This window comes from Coregonus clupeaformis, chromosome 16, assembly GCF_020615455.1.
Source record: "Coregonus clupeaformis isolate EN_2021a chromosome 16, ASM2061545v1, whole genome shotgun sequence".
NCBI classification, from domain to species: Eukaryota; Metazoa; Chordata; class Actinopteri; order Salmoniformes; family Salmonidae; genus Coregonus; species Coregonus clupeaformis.
Window position 1 is genome coordinate 34,305,923 of NC_059207.1, and position 18,887 is coordinate 34,324,809.

The window sequence follows — 18,887 nt, forward strand, 5'->3', positions numbered from 1 at the left end:
GACACAGTCCCCCTCCAAAACCACACATATTTTGTTAGTAGAGACCCTACTGTGTATTTCCGACCCCACTTTAGCTGAGACAGGTAGAATCGTTTTCTCTCTACAGCCCAATATTCTCAACATATCAGTGTCAACATAGAATTCTTTCATTATTGGTGTTAAAATTATTCTTTTTTAAATTATATTTTTTATTTGTTTTCATAAATTACTTATTGCATTTTCTTGTTCTCACAATAGAAGTGGCCATTGATTAAAAATAAATATATTTGAATGAGTTATCCACATTGCAATGTTTAAATGCGGGCTTTTATTTTGAAGGCTTCTATATTACCATACGATTGACGTCATCGTTTGTGCTGCTGGCAGGCGAGCTTCCTGTGTGCTGAGACTTCAATCAGAAGTCAATTCGATTCGGTTTTACCGCCTCTCCTCCGCGAGTAGGACGGGCGTAGCACGGCTATACACAACTGTTTCAGCGACTGAACGATGGCAGTGAACCTAAGCAAAAACGGCATTGCCCTGACAAATGCCTACAAAGAGGTGGTAGATGAGAAATCCAACACCAACTGGTAAGGACGGTAGCACTGGAGGATAGCTCGCTAACGTTAGCTAGCTAGCTAACTTAATTGCATCGCCATAAAATGTTGCATCCGCTATTTTTAGTTAGCTAGCTACGTTAGCTCCCTAGTTAACATTTAATTTCCCTTGCCTTTCGTATAAGTTATTTATCTCGCTGGCTTGCTTGTTGTGCAATGAAAACGAAGGTTGTATCAATGAAACAGTATAATTAGTATTGCCATGTTCGTACAGTAGCCGATATAAAAATCGGATGACCCTGTCATGTTGTCTGCCAATTTCCTTAGCTTGTTAGCTTGCTATTTAGCTAATGATGATGCTAGATGACGTTAGTAGTTTGGTAGCTACTAGCTACGTTAGCTGTTTGCGTTTTTTATTTTGTGGATTTCTTCAGTCATTGCAATGCCTAAATATTGCATGCACCTAACGTTAACGTTACTTAGTCAGCTAATTTTAGCTAAAGAAAAGTATTTGGAGAAACAAATTAATTCACGTGTCACTTAAGGTTCAAATGAAACCTGTTGGTGGAAGTGTTTAAAGATCAAGATGACCTGAATTAATGAATTAACCTGGTTTACCTCAAGAGGTTTATCAAACCCAGAGGGTTTCAGTCTTAGCACACTTCCTGTTGCTGAATGTGGACCAGACTCTCAAAAGTGTTTGTTTTTAAACCATATAATTACATAGTACACTATTACAGGATCTCAGTTTCTCACGTAAATGGGTTGCTCCAAAGTTATGCAGTTCAACCAAGTGTCATGTTTTTGTTTGATCAGGGCACATCACCTAACAAGGTTGCTTCAGGATGCTATTCTGCAATACCTTTTTATGCAGTGGCTAAGTGTTACATGGATGTGAACAATTATGTATGTTGTTGAAACTGCTTATTATGCTTCCAATCTACTATTTGCAATGGTAGTGTGACCCTGTAACCTGGCATTCTTCTCTGCAGGGCATTGTTCACCTATGAGGGGAACACTAATGATATCAGATTGGCAGAGAAGGGAGGTGAGTGTGGTACACAGGATCTTAGAAAGGCTCCAACATTTAAATGTATTCCGTTTGGAATCGAGTCTGTAATGTTGTCTGAGATCATCATCACCCTAACTTATGGTGTGCCACTGAATTGCTCTCAAAGCACAGTAAGGCAATTTAAAAGATGAAAGCAAAGGTAGTAAATAGTTTGCAGTAGTTGTGTCTTTTATTGTTTCAATAAGTATCCTAGACAAGTGTTTTGTAGAAGATAAGAACTATTTTCATATGAAAAAAGATAGGTAGCAAACAGTGTCTAATGCAGGAAGAATCTTACAACACATACACTGTCAAAAACTGAACATGTTGAACGTGCCTAACGCCTTGATCACACCGATGGCGTTATTGCGCAAAATAGATTTGTGTGCAACAAAAGTTGAACATTCACCTTCTGGTACCATTTCTGTCAAGCTGTCTACGCATACAGTTTGACGCATACGTTTGATAAATCCAACGTATGCACCACACAGAACGCACTGCAACTGCAACGCAATGCTTGCGGGCTGTCATGTGCCTTCTTTACTGAGGAGTGGCTTCCGTCTGGCCACTCTACCATAAAGGCCTGATTGGTGGAGTGCTGGAGAGATGGTTGTCCTTCTGGAAGGTTCTCCCATATCCACAGAGGAACTCTAGAGCTCTGTCAGAGTGACCATCGGGTTCTTGGTCACCTCCCTGACCAAGGCCCTTCTCCCCCGATTGCTCAGTTTGGACAGGTGGCCAGCTCTAGGAAGAGTCTTGGTGGTTACAAACTTCTTCCATTGAAGAATGATGGAGGCCACTGTGTTCTTGGGGACCTTCAATGCTGCAGTAATTTTTTGGTAACCTTCCCCAGATCTGTACCTCGACACAATCCTGTCTCAGAGCTCTACAGACAATTCCTTCGACCTCCATTTACATTTTAGTCATTTAGCAGACACTCTTATCCAGAGCGACTTACAGTTAGTGAGTGCATACATTTTCATACTCATGGCTTGGTTTTTGCTCTGACCTGCACTGTCAACTGTGGGACCTTTTATATAGACAGGTGTGTGCCTTTCCAAATCATGACCAGTCAATTGAATTGACCACAGGTGGCCTCCAATCAAGTTGTAGAAACATCTCAAGGATGATCAATGGAAACAGAATGCACCTGAGCTCAATTTCAAGTCTCATAGCAAAGGGTCTGAATACTTATGTAAATAAGGTATTTCTGTTTTAGTTTTAAAACATTTGCAAAACATTTTAAAACCTGTTTTCGCTTTGTCATTATGGGGCATTGTGTGTAGAATGCCGAGGATTTTTATTTATTTAAAACATTTTAGAATAAGGCTGTAATGTAACAAAATGTTTAAAAAGTAAAGGGTTCTGAATACTTTCTGAAGGCACTGTAACTGCCTCTGTAATGCAAGGCAAACGCAGCATTCCATTGAAAATGAATGTACTTCTGGTGTACCAAAATGCAATGACGCTGTCGGTGTGATCAAGGCATAAGGGAGTATTGTTTGCCATGTAGTCTATTGTGTACAACATTTCAGCATTACACAGTAATGTACATGACAGACTTTGCATAGAACATACATTCTACAATGTGACAACATTACGATACTGTTTCAGATGGTGGACTGGAGGAACTGGTGGAGGAACTTAGCAGTGGGAAAATTATGTACGCTTTCTGTCGTGTCCAGGACCCAAACTCTGGCCTGTGCAAATACGTCCTCATCAACTGGGTGAGTGCTGCACTACACTTCCTTTTCTTCTAAAGGTGGCACTCCTCTGTATTTTGTAATTTAAGTTGAATGATGCTCATGAGTATTTGTGTTTCAGACTGGAGAAGGTGTGAAAGATGCCAGGAAAGGACTATGTGCCAATCATGTCAGCTCCATGGCAAATTTTCTCAAGGTAATTTCATTTGGGATGGTTTAGACATTTTCTCCACACAGACAACTTGTTAGTTAATGAAGAAAAGCCATTAGATGCAACTATTTGTGTGTACACTTGCAACACTGGCCTCAACAGGATATTAAATGTATAGCAATGGCAGGAAAGGAGTAGACACCCCTGTAAGTGCCAGAAATAGAGTTTTGGTGTTTAAGATAGGGCTGTCAAAGTTAACGCGTTATTAACATAGTAACGCATTACATGTTTATTGGCGCTAATTTTTTGCCGCTGTTAATCACGTCTCCATTTCTTCACCGCACGGAAGCTTTTAAGTGCACGTTTTTTTCCGCACAGACCCTTTTAAGCGCAGAACACAACACGGAACACAACTACAGTCAATGCTTGCGCCTTTACAGCGCTGAAGACTGTGTGCCTCTAGCCAAAATCATGTGAAAATTATGCCCAATATCAGAGCTATGTTTTTTTTCTTTCTGCCACGGATTGGTGCTCATGTCGCGGGCCATTTTAAACTATTTTTTAGTTTGATGACAAACGACATTGTTTAGCTAGCAACCTGATAACTTGACCACTGACTAGGCCACGCCCAAATTTGGATGGCACAGGAAGAACTGAAAAGGAATAGGTTACTCAAAAATATGCTTCAAAGGTAGGCTGCATATGCAAGAGTGGGGTGTGTATGATTGTGTGTGTGTGAGAGCGGGAGTAAGCGGGCGAGTTCGTTTTGCATGGCCCGGTGCCCCTGGTGTGTGGAAATGTAACTTAAGGACCAATGGAATGGCCTAAAATGTGCAAACACCGCCCACCCATGGCACCGGGCCATGCAAAACGAACTTGCCCAGTGTGAGAGAGAGGGTGTGGGAGGGAGAGAGAGTGTGACAGTACAGATGGTTAGTGTTTTCATAACATTGTTGGACACATTTAAAATCTATTTGTTCTTTGTATCCATATAGCCAGTATTTCTTTTGCTGTAGTCATTTAGAATGCCCTAAAGTGTTAACAGTATGTTTTAGAGAAAGAGACAGACAGTGTGTGTGTGCTGTGTGCATATGTTAAACTTCAAGAACAGTTGGTAGAGCATGGCGCTTGCAACGCCAGGGTTGTGGGTTTGTTTCCCACGGGGGGCCAATATGAAAAATGTATGCACTCACTAACTGTAAGTCTCTCTGGATAAGAGCGTCTGCTAAATGACTAAAATGTAAATGAGAGGGAGTAGGCCTACTGAAACATTGGGAGCATTAGTAGCTTTATGTTACAGTGAATTTTGTTTATGGTGGAAATGTTATTAAAACATTCTGATGTAGATAATTTTGTGTTTCTGTCCCTTACAATCAAAGCATAGTATGCCTGTAACTTAATGCACTGTTTATTAAATGGAAAAAGGGCCACATTTAAGCAAATTCAAACATTTGGATTTAATCGCAATTAATGCCATTAACTCAATTAATTATTTTAATTGTTTGACAGCCCTAGTTTGAGTTAAGCAGCAGTTGGATGCTGCTTCAGGTGAAGTGGTTGTGGTTTCTGAATCAGCTCTTTAAGTAGACTCAGTTATCAGTTGTTATCATGAAAGTCACCCTGCTAACTGCATGTCAAAAAATCCAATGGGTGGTGGCTCAGTCAGATATCAAATATTCCTCCTATGGACAGCCCTTTCATGGCCTTATCTGGAATGTGTGATGCGTGTTATTTGTAGCTTAATTGTCTGCTGTAATTCCAGGGCGCCCATGTCACAATAAATGCCCGTGCAGAGGAGGATGTAGAACCAGAGGCTATTATGCAAAAGGTGGGCAATGCCTCAGGGGCCAACTATAGCTTCCACAAAGAGTCCAACAAGTTCCGAGACGCTGGTCCCCAGGGACCTGTGGTATGTACCAAATACAGCATCTTATCCTTTTTAGAGATTAAAACATTTTAGTTGTGCATTATGAGTTTGTTTCATCGTATTATCAGCATCTGTACATTATGTTGGCAAGTTGTGTTGTGGTCGGATAAAATGCTCTCATATAGCTAATTTGTTTCGGTAATAACTTGTCTGCCTGTGGACATTTTCGTTAGATTTATAGCACAAGGCTGCGGATGAGTTTTTCAGTGTGAGTTAGTTTCCAATTTGTTGGATGTTGTGATGGTGCAGCTGGTTGTTTACAATGACTCATCTGCAGTAGAATCCAGTGGCTTAGTTGAGGCTCATGATTGCTGGCCAGGGCTGAAGCCAGGCCAGACAAGGCTGTTTAAAGCCTGTTAACTCACCATAATAAACCAACATGCTGTGTCAGTACTGGATCTGGGTAGGGGTTGGTGTCCAGGAGTGAGAACTTGTTTGGCGCATAGGAGATTTTTTGTTGTTGGCTAACACATTTTGTTATGACAGGGCTCAGTGTATCAGAAGACCAACGCTATGTCTGAAATCAAACGCACCAATAAAGACAACTTCTGGGCGCAGGCAGAGGTAAGCCAGCTCCAACACCTTTCTCCCACTACAGGTACTCACTGATCCTCTCCATACTGGTTAGATTTGCTTGAGCATAGCTCAGCATGTTCTGGTGTCATGCGGCGTTATGACACATTTTAAACTACCCTAACCTTGTGCTCATGGCCCGTGTGTCTGTCTCAGAAAGATGAGGAGAAGCGGCGACAGGAGGAGCGCGGCAAGGCAGACGAGGAGCGCCAGAAGCTGGAGAAAGACAGGAAGGATCGAGAGGCCAAAGAGGCAACTCTCAGAGAGAAGAGAGACAAGGAAAGGGCCTCTATGATCGACCAGCAGAAGTGAGTAAAACTGTGGTTAGTTCACTTAGCTGGAGGTGGTTATCTAGCTGACCTTATTGACAGCCAGGTTTGCATTAAGTCTACTTCCCCCTTTTAACAACCATTTGTTTAACAGGAAGTACCAGCAGCAGCAGGAAGCTGAGAGCAGAGAAGATGAGAAACAACAATGGGTGAGTTCTCTGCTGGCTCACAGCAGGACTGGCCTGCAGTCTGAGGAGAATCAATTAAAATCAATTCTGCTATGTTTAACTGGTAGTTCATCCTCATTTGGGAGGCAGTAGATCAGTCTGTGCAACATGCACCCCACCTAAGTTATGTTTTTAAATGTGAAAGCACAAATTTAGGACATGATAAGAATAGCACAAGAACAAACTATACAGAACCATTAGGCGTAGCCTCGGAGGTAGGATTCAATTATGTGTGGTGCATCATCATCAGGAGGAGCAAGAGAAGGACTTCCAGGCAACTCAGAAGAAAGGGATGAAGCGTGGTGAATCTGTGGAGAAAGCCAATGTGAGTTAAATGTGGCCCCATGTAGCTTTTAAGTGATTGTCCAAATACTCCCTATACCCTGTGACTCAGAACTCTGTTCCGCTTCCCTTTTCAGTGACTCAATCAAATCTGTTCTTTGCTTGAATTTAAATTCTACAGCTTCACTTACTGTCATTTTCTTTAGACATAATTAAGAAATTGTACACATTTATTCATACTGTAGATCAGGGGTAAGCAACTAGATTCAGCCGCGGGCTGATTTTTGTTGGAGCGAGTGGTCGGGGGTCCGGAAAATAATTTGTATAAGAATTTGTACACTGCAAATTGACCACAACTAAGACCAACAAGATTGTATTTGAAAATAACAATAAATGAAAGTCATTTTTGGCTGAAGTTCTTAGCAAGAAAAACTTCCAAAAGGACTAATTCAAGGTAGAAAGGAGTTGGAGCACTCAACAAAAAAAAGCAGGAATTGATTTATTTTAGCTCACTTTAATCCATTGTACATGATGTGAACATGTGACTGACGTTTCGACGTCAAGCTGACGTCTTCCTCAGAGTGAACTGACCATTGCACTTAGCTCCTATTTATAGACTAGTGGCCCATTGAGACAAAACAATGTAAGAAAGTATTGATGCTTTGGATTTTGTATTCTTTAGCTGTTCTCGGGTGGTTAACGTTGTATTATTGGCCGACCAACACTAAACTTTTTTTACCACTGGAGAACAGGGAAAGAATATAAAATCCAAAGCGTCATTAATTGTAGCACCACAAATGTTATATACATGCCCAAATGTATATATTGGTAAAATTATATGAGCATTAAAACTCTGCATTGCAGAACATAAGGCTGACAATAGGCCGGCCGGCCCTCCATGGACTGAGTTTGACACCCCTGGGCTAAACAATGATTTTTCACTGTCCTCGTTTCTATAATGTTGTTGCCTTGATTGTTTTGGGTCTCTGTGTCTCCGGATTCACAGACAACCAAATATCACATTATTTACATTTTAGTCATTTAGCAGACGCTCTTATCCAGAGCGACTTACAGTTAGTGAGTGCATACATTATTTTTTGTATTTTCCATACTGGCCCCCCGTGGGAATCAAACCCACAACCCTGGCGTTGCAAACGCCATGCTCTACCAACTGAGCTACATCCCCTATGTATATTTTGACATGGCCTATTGATTAACGAGACATACTATTTCTCTTATTATTAGTATTATTTTGTGCTACAATTTGCCATTTACCTTGAAACCTATTAGCATTATTATTTTCTTACATTGTTTTGTCTCAATGGGCCACTAGACTATAAATAGGAGCTAAGTGCAATGGTCAGGTCACTCTGAGGAAGACGTCAGCTTGACGTCGAAACGTCAGTCACCTGTTTTCGTCCTGTACAATGGATTAATTTCTACGTCGATTAGTCCTTTTAGAAGTTTTTCTTGGTGATAACATCTCCTGATTTTCGTCGTTGTTGAGCACCCCTCTCCTTTGTTTGCTGAAGCGCCTTCTTCTAAACTTTGGGAGGCCAAAGAAAATCCCTTGCGGGCCAGGTTTTGCTGACCCCTGCTGTAGATTATTTTGGAGACTGTGCCCTTTGCTTATCAGCAGTGTATTTCACTGGGGTGTTGAACTATTAAGAGTTCTACAGCTATACAGTGGCCAGTGTGCATGTCTGACTCACACTGTGTGTTTCAGGAGGCAGCCTCTCTGATCTCCCAGCGCTCTATGAACCCCAGAGAGATGTTCAAGCAGAGAGAGAAGGGCATGGCCCCCAGCACTGCAGACATCGACACCCCTGCTGCTGCTGCCCACGCCCCTGCCAGCCCCCAGCCAGGTAGGCCACCAATTCAATTGTTTGCTAATAATATGCCAAGTGTAGTTCCTAATGAGGACTTTAGATTATTCTGTAAAATGTTTCTGCCATGGGTGTTTCATAACTGGGCTTGCTAGCTGTCTGTCAGGTGTGGGTGAGATCAGTGGATTGTCTGGGCCATGTTGAAACATGCAGTAGGAGATTCTTATTGCATTATCAGCTTTAACTCATTGTCAGACATGGACTGTCTCATATCACATCTTGTGTCTAGACCACATCTGCTTTGTGTTGTCTGCTCTGCTGGGTAACCTCTCCGGCCAACATGTACAGTGGGGAAAAAAAGTATTTAGTCAGCCACCAATTGTGCAAGTTCTCCCACTTAAAAAGATGAGAGGCCTGTAATTTTCACCATAGGTACACGTCAACTATGACAGACAAAATGAGAAAAAACAATCCAGAAAATCACATTGTAGAATTTTTAATGAATTTATTTGCAAATTATGGTGGAAAATAAGTATTTGTTCAATAACAAAAGTTTGTCAATACTTTGTTATATACCCTTTGTTGGCAATGACACAGGTCAAACGTTTTCTGTAAGTCTTCACAAGATTTTCACACACTGTTGCTGGTATTTTGGCCCATTCCTCCATGCAGATCTCCTCTAGAGCAGTGATGTATTGGGGCTGTCGCTGGGCAACACGGACTTTCAACTCCCTCCAAAGATTTTCTATGGGGTTGAGATCTGGAGACTGGCTAGGCCACTCCAGGACCTTGAAATGCTTCTTACGAAGCCACTCCTTCGTTGCCCGGGCGGTGTGTTTGGGATCATTGTCATGCTGAAAGACCCAGCCACGTTTCATCTTCAATGCCCTTGCTGATGGAAGGAGATTTTCACTCAAAATCTCCCGATACATGGCCCCATTCATTCTTTCCTTTACACGGATCAGTCGTCCTGGTCCCTTTGCAGAAAAACAGCCCCAAAGCATGATGTTTCCACCCCCATGCTTCACAGTAGGTATGGTGTTCTTTGGATGCAACTCAGCATTCTTTGTCCTCCAAACACGACGAGTTGAGTTTTTACCAAAAAGTTATATTTTGGTTTCATCTGACCATATGACATTCTCCCAATCCTCTTCTGGATCATCCAAATGCACTCTAGCAAACTTCAGATGGGCCTGGACATGTACTGGCTTAAGCAGGGGGACACGTCTGTCACTGCAGGATTTGAGTCCCTGGCGGCGTAGTGTGTTACTGATGGTAGGCTTTGTTACTTTGGTCCCAGCTCTCTGCAGGTCATTCACTAGGTCCCCCCGTGTGGTTCTGGGATTTTTGCTCACTGTTCTTGTGATCATTTTGACCCCACGGGGTGAGATCTTGCGTGAAGCCCCAGATCGAGGGAGATTATCAGTGGTCTTCCATTTCCTAATAATTGCTCCCACAGTTGATTTCTTCAAACCAAGCTGCGTACCTATTGCAGATTCAGTCTTCCCAGCCTGGTGCAGGTCTACAATTTTGTTTCTGGTGTCTTTTGACAGCTCTTTGGTCTTGGCCATAGTGGAGTTTGGAGTGTGACTGTTTGAAGTTGTGGACAGGTGTCTTTTATACTGATAACAAGTTCAAACAGGTGCCATTAATACAGGTAACGAGTGGAGGACAGAGGAGCCTCTTAAAGAAGAAGTTACAGGTCTGTGAGAGCCAGAAATCTTGCTTGTTTGTAGGTGACCAAATACTTATTTTCCACCATAATTTGCAAATAAATTCATAAAAAATCCTACAATGTGATTTTCTGGGGAAAAAAATCTCAATTTGTCTGTCATAGTTGACGTGTACCTATGATGAAAATTACAGGCCTCTCTCATCTTTTTAAGTGGGAGAACTTGCACAATTGGTGGCTGACTAAATACTTTTTTCCCCCACTGTATGTCTGTCTGCTCTGCTGGGTAACCTCTCCGGCCAACATGTATGTCTGTCTGCTCTGCTGGGTAACCTCTCTGGCCAACATGTATGTCTGTCTGCTCTGCTGTGTGTTTCTCAGGGCGTTTGCAAAGCCCTTTTCTCTCTAAGCAACCATGTGAGCCGTCCCGCTCGCCCCTGCACCAAGCCTCCCCACTGCCTGCAGGCTCTGCCTCACCTGTCCCTGCTGCAGGTCTGAGCTCACTCATACCACTGACACAAACTGACCCTTTCCCAACACACAGAGAAATACTTCACACGTGGGTGACTGCATTACATACAATTACTATGTTTGCGTTTCGGTCAAATCTCTACCTGATGCTACTCCATTTCAATCAATCAGTCCAAATGATTTACCTGATGCTACTCCATTTCAATCAATCAGTCCAAATGATTTACCTGATGCTACTCCATTTCAATCAATCAGTCCAAATGATTTACCTGATGCTACTCCATTTCAATCAATCAGTCCAAATGATTTACCTGATGCTAGTCCATTTCAATCAATCAGTCCAAATTATTTACCTGATGCTACTCCATTTCAATCAATCAGTCCAAATGATTTACCTGATTCTACTCCATTTCAATCAATCAGTCCAAATGATTTACCTGATTCTACTCCATTTCAATCAATCAGTCCAAATGATTCACTTGATGCTACTCCATTTCCTCTCTTGTTACTGCAATTTAACGTCATCCTCATTATTGAATCACTGTACATCATCATGCCCACATTAGATCACTGTAATCATCAATCTCATCCAGTGTGCTTGTCTTTTTCCATGAGAATTCACAGATGGTTTGGTATATATTCCAACTAGTGTTTAAGGTTAGGCATTGGAATTGTTAAGGTTTGGAATAGGCTTAAAACAAAAATCTCAAAAACATCTAACGCTGGATTCGAACATGCAATCATTGGAATCAGAGGCAAATGCTTAGGCAGATGCACCCTAGCAAAACCAAAACCTACTTGAAGGTAACAGCACTCACTGTTGCCCCTAGTGGCCAGCTTCCACATCATCTCCCGACGCCCTCAGCCATGGATGGATGTTGAAAACTGACTTGTATCATGGGTGACCTGGCTGATTATATTCAGTTTCTGAATATTTATGAGTGCATGCGTTAGTATGTGTGTACATTTGTGGCCCTCTGTGTATCTGTGCTCGTATATCGTGTGTGTACGTGTGTGTACGTCATAATAAGAACCCAGTGTGGATGAGCCCGTTGTGGATGAGCCATCCCAGTCTGAGTGCTTGGATGAGCAGGATGGAACCCCTGTTCAGGATGCAGTCCCTGAGGAACAGTGGGAAGATGAAGGTGGGCCCTACTCCACATGCACCTCAGTCTGAGCACCGAACAGTCATATTCATCTCTCATCTGTGTATCATCATGACCATTTCTCTGGACACATTTCTAAGTTACTTTGTACTCTGGATCCCTGCTGCTGCTGCCACCTTTTGGTAGAGAGAGGTAGTATTTTCAAAAAAGTCTGACTTTTTCCCCTTTCAGTGAAGGCACCAGCACCTCCCACTCATCACAACCATGCCACAGAGCCAGCCCAAAACGATCTCTATGAAGAGCCCCCACAGGTGAATATTTGTCATGGCACGTGTGAGCAGTGAAAATCATTCAGCAAGGCTGAGGATTTAATTATGAACAGCGATAACATACATTTTGTAATCTGAAAATACCTTCTCATTATTCAAATACCATTCAAGTCAAAAGATGTAACTGGTAACATTTGCAGTTGAACTTACACTTGAAGGGCATTCTGAGGTACAGCACCCCTTGTTCCCTCAGGTGGAAGAGAACACATGTGAGGTGCCTGCAGAGGAGAAGACGGACCGAGGTGTCTGTGCCAGGGCTCTATACGACTACCAGGCTGGTAAGCATAGTCACAGCCTACTGACAATTTACAGCTGACACTCAGTCCACTGAACTGGTTCTCTATGAAAAATGTGTAACCGTGACGTTTTACCCCAATACAGAGAATCAATGTGGGTAGAACTGCTAGATGGAAACTGGCAGTCAGTTAGGGAATAGACCCCTGTAAATAATACCACAACGGATATTTGAATGGACATGGTGATCTGAGGTATTACTCCTCTTTTCATTCCACAGCTGATGACACAGAGATCTCCTTTGATCCTGATGACATCATCACTGGCATCGAGATGATTGACGAGGGCTGGTGGCGGGGCTACAGCCCAGACGGGCATTTTGGAATGTTCCCAGCCAATTACGTGGAGGTTTTCTAAGTCCATACCTCGCCCACTCACTAGATCAGCATATTGGAGGCAGAAGAGAAAAGATCCCCCCCAGAAGAATTCGGCAGTAGGAAAACTGCTAGAAGTAACTCAACAGTGAACACTTTAGAATAGTTTGCTGAACTGTATCTCCACATTATGGACCAATGTATGAACAATAACCATGGGACCAGGGGGTGCTTAAATCTATCCTTGTTGAAGAAAGCAATTCCATTATGTTGTTGATGTTGTGAGCCGTTAAATGGCATAGTTTAGGTTTTGATTAAAACCAATATACTTGCCAACCCCAAACTGAATCTCTCACCTTTTAATGTGATGCAGTAAATTGTCAGGCATTGTTGATGTTTCAATTCAAGATTCCATTGTGAACATTGATAGCACTTGTAGATCACATTCCTTAAAAATTGAATCCAGTTTTGTTCCAAGTATACTATTTTTGTTATTTGTAGCATTCGCTCCTGTCGGGTTCAGGATAATAACATTTCATAGCTCACATAATGGTACCAACTATGATCTTTTGCCTTTTTTTGCCTTTTCCTCAAAGACCAATATTTTATGTGAGTATTTCTCTGTCAGAAATGAGTTTGCTTGAAAGGAATCCTGTGTGAATTTCAAACCATAGTTTGGTATTGCAGTTGAATTTAATATTAGAAAACCAAAAGGTTCTATATTTGCTATGCTCTCTGGGTGGCTGAACTCAAGGGAAAATAGGGGTGAAAATAATGACACAATCATATTCTCCTTGTGAAATCTTTTGTTGTTTTTTAAATATATAATGGTTATGTAAAAAGCTCGTCCCCATACCCTCCCTGCTCTCTTCAGCCCCTGGAGAATTTTAATGACTGACTATTTCAGGGACCAGTTACACAAAACAAAGCATAAGTCATATTTTCTCATGTGTTGTTGCCGTCTTGTCATAATCTGTGTCCTGGGTACAACTCGTCTCTGCTTAACTAGTCTTTCACAGCCAGGTCCAGCTTCCATCAAAATACAGGTCTGTGATTGGCTTAATTTAGCAGGCTTAAGGGAGCCTTGATCAGATGCTGTTATCATGTGACAGTGCCAAAGGAGGGTAACAGAGTGGTGTGATGATGTCCTCTGGAAAGTGCTTTCTCTCATTTTAATCTGTGTGGAAACTCCATAACCATTAGGCTATGCAACATCACTGCTTTTTAACTTACAATGAAATCATTGTGAAAGAAAAAGTTTGAGACATTGTCACTTTAATTAATGATAAAGGAATTTAAGAATGATTCAAAGGGTTCACGTCATTTCAAGGTGTGTGATGTATCCATTGTCCATGTTTTTGTTTTTCAAGAGTATATTGTAATGCAAATACGTTCGTCATAATAAATGAGTTAAAGTAAAATGTGTGCCTGTCTTATGACATCTTTTGTAAATGCTGGTTGTGGCGGCAGTAAATTGATTTAAACATATGATGGCGGTATGAGATAGCTGATAGAATAGAAACAGAATTGTGTAAGGTGGCATATTGATTAATCTGAAATCCGTTTGGAGTGAAAGCATTGGGGACTTTCAAAGAGCAGTAACTGTTTGTTGGCACAGTTAGGAGTATCACTTTTAGTCTCATACAGTGCCTTCGGAAAGTATTCAGACCCCTTCACTTTTTCCACATTTTGTTACATTACAGCCTTATTCTAAAATTGATTTTTTTTTTATTCCCCCCCTCAATCTACACACAATAGAGTGGAGCAGGTTTTCATCAAGGATCTCTGTACATTGCTCCGCTTATCTTTCCCTCGATCCTGACTAGTCTCCCAGTTTATGCCGCTGAAGAATCCCCCCCACAGCATGATGCTGCCACCACCATGCTTCACCGTAGGGATGGTGCCAGGTTTCCTCCAGATGTGACACTTGGCATCCAGGCCAAAGAGTTCAATCTTGGTTTCATCAGACCAAAGAATCTTGTTTCTCATGGTCTGAGAGTCCTTTAGGTGCCTTTTGGCAAACTCCAAGCGGGCTGTCATGTGCCTTTTACTAAGGAGTGGCTTCCGTCTGCCCGCTCTACCATAAAGGCCTGATTGGTGGAGTGCTGCAGACATGGTTGTTCTTCTGGAAGGTTCTCCCATCTCCACAGAGGAACTCTGGAGCTCTATCAGAGTGACCATCAGGTTCTTGGTGACCTCCCTGACCAAGGTCCTGCACCCCTGATTGCTCAGTTTGGCCGGGCAGCCAGCTCCAGGAAGATTCTTGGTGGTTCCAAACTTCTTCCATTTAAGAATGATGGAGGCCACTGTGTTCTTGGGGACCTTCAATGCTGCAGACATTTTATGGTACCCTTCCCCAGATCTGTGCCTCGACACAATCCTGTCTCAGCTCTACGGACAATTCCTTCGACCTCATGGCTTGGTTTTTGCTCTGACATGCACTGTCAACTGTGGGACCTTTTATATAGACAGGTGTGTGCCTTACCAAATTATGTCCAATCAATTGAATTTACCACAGGTGGACTCCAAGTTGTAGAAACATCTCAAGGATGATCAATGGAAACAGGATGCACCTGAGCTCAATTTCGAGTCTCATAGCAAAGGGGTCTTATGTAAATACTTATGTAAAAAGGTATTTTTGATTTAGATTTTTAATAAATTTGCAAACATTTCTAAAAACCTGTTCACTTTTTTAAATCAATTTTAGAACAAGGCTGTAACGTAACAAAATGTGGAAAAAGTGAAGGGGTCTGAATACTTTCCGAATGAACTGTACATAAACCTCAGCTGTGATGTTCTATAAGCAGTTTCCTGGAATGAGAGCATAAAGGTAACGGCTGGGTTTTTTATTGTTATTACCTTTGTTTCAGTTTCACAAGAACAGCAAGATTTAACATTTCCCCCATCCTGTAAGATAAGATCTCACTTAATTTTCCCTCAACTAAAAAAAACATGCCTAAAAGCCTCCCATAGTCCCCTTTAAAAAGTAATTCATTGTATTACTGAAAATGGTTGAAACCTGAAGTCACAAAAAATGACAAAGAAATAGAGAAGATGTAGGCCTATAGTGGTTTTCTAATGGTAGAATACAAAGTGTGACTAGAAAGGCTATTAGATGATACGTTCCCAGGATTGTGAGTCAAACCTGTTCTGATTGGAATGACAACATTTCTTCTGAACTGGTTCAGTTTACAGTCTGCTGACCTCATCACAACCCCCTCTGTCACTGGAAGGCTGAGATGAATAGCAGGGGGTTTTCTTTACATCGCATTTCTCATCTATTCTTAATGCTCAGTTTAACATTTTACATTTTACATTTTAGTCATTTAGCAGACGCTCTTATCCAGAGCGACTTACAGGAGAACTTGGTATTAACTTGAATAGGTGCCATGAATTATAGATCTTTGATATTTACATATACCTATTTGAATCACAATTCAAGAAGTTTCCAATTTCAGAGATAGATTGACAAATACAATAATGTATGTACAGTGGGGAGAACAAGTATTTGATACACTGCCGATTTTGCAGGTTTTCCTACTTACAAAGCATGTAGAGGTCTGTAATTTTTATCATAGGTACACTTCAACTGTGAGAGACTGAATCTAAAACAAAAATCCAGAAAATCACATTGCATGATTTTTAAGTAATTAATTTGCATTTTATTGCATGACATAAGTATTTGATCACCTACCAACCAGTAAGAATTCCAGCTCTCACAGACCTGTTAGTTTTTCTTTAAGAAGCCCTCCTGTTCTCCACTCATTACCTGTATTAACTGCACCTGTTTGAACTCGTTACCTGTATAAAAGACACCTGTCCACACACTCAATAAAACAGACTCCAACTCTCCACAATGGCCAAGACCAGAGAGCTGTGTAAGGACATCAGGGATACAATTGTAGACCTGCACAAGGCTGGGATGGGCTACAGGACAATAGGCAAGCAGCTTGGTGAGAAGGCAACAACTGTTGGCGCAATTATTAGAAAATTGAAGAAGTTCAAGATGACGGTCAATCACCCTCGGTCTGGGGCTCCATGCAAGATCTCACCTCGTGGGGCATCAATGATCATGAGGAAGGTGAGGGATCAGCCCAGAACTAAATAAAATAAAAAATAAAAAAAATTGGTCATTTAGCAGACGCTCTTATCCAGAGCGACTTACAGGAGCAATTAGGGCTAAGTGCCTTGCTCAAGGGCACATCGACAGATTTTTCACCTAGTCGGCTCGGGTATTAGAACCAGCGACCTTTCGGTTACTGGTACAACGCTCTTAACCACTAAGCTACCTGCCGCCCCGGCAGGACCTGGTCAATGACCTGAAGAGAGCTGGGACCACATTCTCAAAGAAAACCATTAGTAACACACTACGCCGTCATGGATTAAAATCCTGCAGCGCATGCAAGGTCCCCCTGCTCAAGCCAGCGCATGTCCAGGCCCATCTGAAGTTTGCCAATGACCATCTGGATGACCCAGAGGAGGAATGGGAGAAGGTCATGTGGTCTGATGAGACAAAAATTGAGCTTTTTGGTCTAAACTCCACTCGCCATGTTTGGAGGAAGAAAAAGGATGAGTACAACCCCAAGAACACCATCCCAACCGAGAAGCATTGAGGTGGAAACATCATTCTTTGGGGATGCTTTTCTGCAAAGGGGACAGGACGACTGCACTGTATTGAGGGGAGGATGGATGGGGCCATGTATCGCGAGATCTTGGCCAACAACCTCCTTCCCTCAGTAAGAGCATTGAAGATGGGTCGTGGCTGGGTCTTCCAGCATGACAACGACCCGAAACACACAGCCAGGGCAACTAAGGAGTGGCTCCGTAAGAAGCATCTCAAGGTCCTGGAGTGGCCTAGCCAGTCTCCAGACCTGAACCCAATAGAAATTCTTTGGAGGGAGCTGAAAGTCCGTATTACCCAGCGACAGCCCCGAAACCTGAAGGATCTGGAGAAGGTCTGTATGGAGGAGTGGGCCAAAATCCCTGCTGCAGTGTGTGCAAACCTGGTCAAGACCTACAGGAAACGTATGATCTCTGTAATTGCAAACAAATGTTTCTGTACCAAATATTAAGTTCTGCTTTTCTGATGTATCAAATACTTATGTCATGCAATAAAATGCTAATTAATTACTTAAAAATCATACAATGTGATTTTCTGGATTTTTGTTTTAGATTCCTTCTCTCACAGTTGAAGTGTACCTTTGATAAAAAATTACAGACCTCTACATGCTTTGTAAGTAGGAAAACCTGCAAAGTCGGCAGTGTATCAAATACTTGTTCTCCCCACTGTATATGTTTTGTACAGAAACAGTTACAGTGGGGGAAAAAAAAATGTATCAGCCACCAATTGTGCAAGTTCTCCCACTTAAAAAGATGAGAGAGGCCTGTAATTTTCAACATAGGTACACGTCAACTATGACAGACAAATTGAGGAAAAAAAATCCAGAAAATCACATTGTAGGATTTTTAATTAATTAATTTGCAAATTATGGTGGAAAATAAGTATTTGGTCACCTACAAACAAGCAAGATTTCTGGCTCTCACAGACCTGTAACTTCTTCTTTAAGAGGCTCCTCTGTCCTCCACTCGTTACCTGTATTAATGGCACCTGTTTGAACTTGTTATCAGTATAAAAGACACCTGTCTACAACCTCAAACAGTCACACTCCAAACTCCACTATGGCCAAGACCAAAGAGCTGTCAAAGGACACCAGAAACAAAATGGTAGACCTGCACCAGGCTGGGAAGACTGAATCTGCAATAGGTAAGCAGCTTGGTTTGAAGAAATCAACTGTGGGAGCAATTATTAGGAAATGGAAGACATACAAGACCACTGATAATCTCCCTCGATCTGGGGCTCCACGCAAGATCTCACCCCATGGTGAGCAAAAAGATCTCACCCCACGGTGAGCAAAAATCCCAGAACCACACGGGGGGACCTAGTGAATGACCTGCAGAGAGCTGGGACCAAAGTAACAAAGCCTACCATCAGTAACACACTACGCCGCCAGGGACTCAAATCCTGCAGTGCCAGACGTGTCCCCCTGCTTAAGCCAGTACATGTCCAGGCCCGTCTGAAGTTTGCTAGAGTGCATTTGGATGATCCAGAAGAGGATTGGGAGAATGTCATATGGTCAGATGAAACCAAAATAGAAC

General features: G+C 42.1%; 1 protein-coding gene across 4 annotated transcripts; it reads left to right on the plus strand.

Moving 5' to 3' along the window:
• The first annotated feature begins 357 nt into the window (after positions 1–357).
• On the plus strand, positions 358–14,156 carry LOC121584848 (drebrin-like protein B). Of its 4 annotated transcripts, XM_041901011.2 has the most exons (15): positions 358–569; positions 1,529–1,584; positions 3,202–3,314; positions 3,412–3,486; positions 5,204–5,350; positions 5,855–5,932; positions 6,098–6,249; positions 6,365–6,419; positions 6,688–6,762; positions 8,446–8,584; positions 10,599–10,709; positions 11,720–11,833; positions 12,026–12,105; positions 12,317–12,401; positions 12,638–14,156. In XM_041901011.2, exons 1-15 carry the CDS (start codon positions 487–489, stop codon positions 12,772–12,774), a joined length of 1,500 nt encoding a protein of 499 aa, XP_041756945.1. In that variant the 5' UTR covers positions 358–486; the 3' UTR covers positions 12,775–14,156. The 4 variants fall into 4 exon arrangements, with proteins under 4 accessions (XP_041756945.1, XP_041756947.1, XP_041756946.1 ...); XM_041901013.2 differs by lacking the exon at positions 11,720–11,833; XM_041901012.2 differs by lacking the exon at positions 10,599–10,709.
• Positions 14,157–18,887: the final 4,731 nt, after the last annotated feature.

What these genes read in the sequence shown, in the direction of transcription:
- LOC121584848 (XM_041901011.2), top strand. Translation starts at nt 487, where the DNA reads ATGGCAGTGAACCTAAGCAAAAACGGCATTGCCCTGACAAATGCCTAC. An exon ending in AAGATGAGAAACAACAATGG is followed by an intron (nt 6,420 to 6,687) that starts GTGAGTTCTCTG and finishes CATCATCATCAG; the next exon opens with GAGGAGCAAGAGAAGGACTT. An exon ending in GGAACAGTGGGAAGATGAAG is followed by an intron (nt 11,834 to 12,025) that starts GTGGGCCCTACT and finishes TTCCCCTTTCAG; the next exon opens with TGAAGGCACCAGCACCTCCC.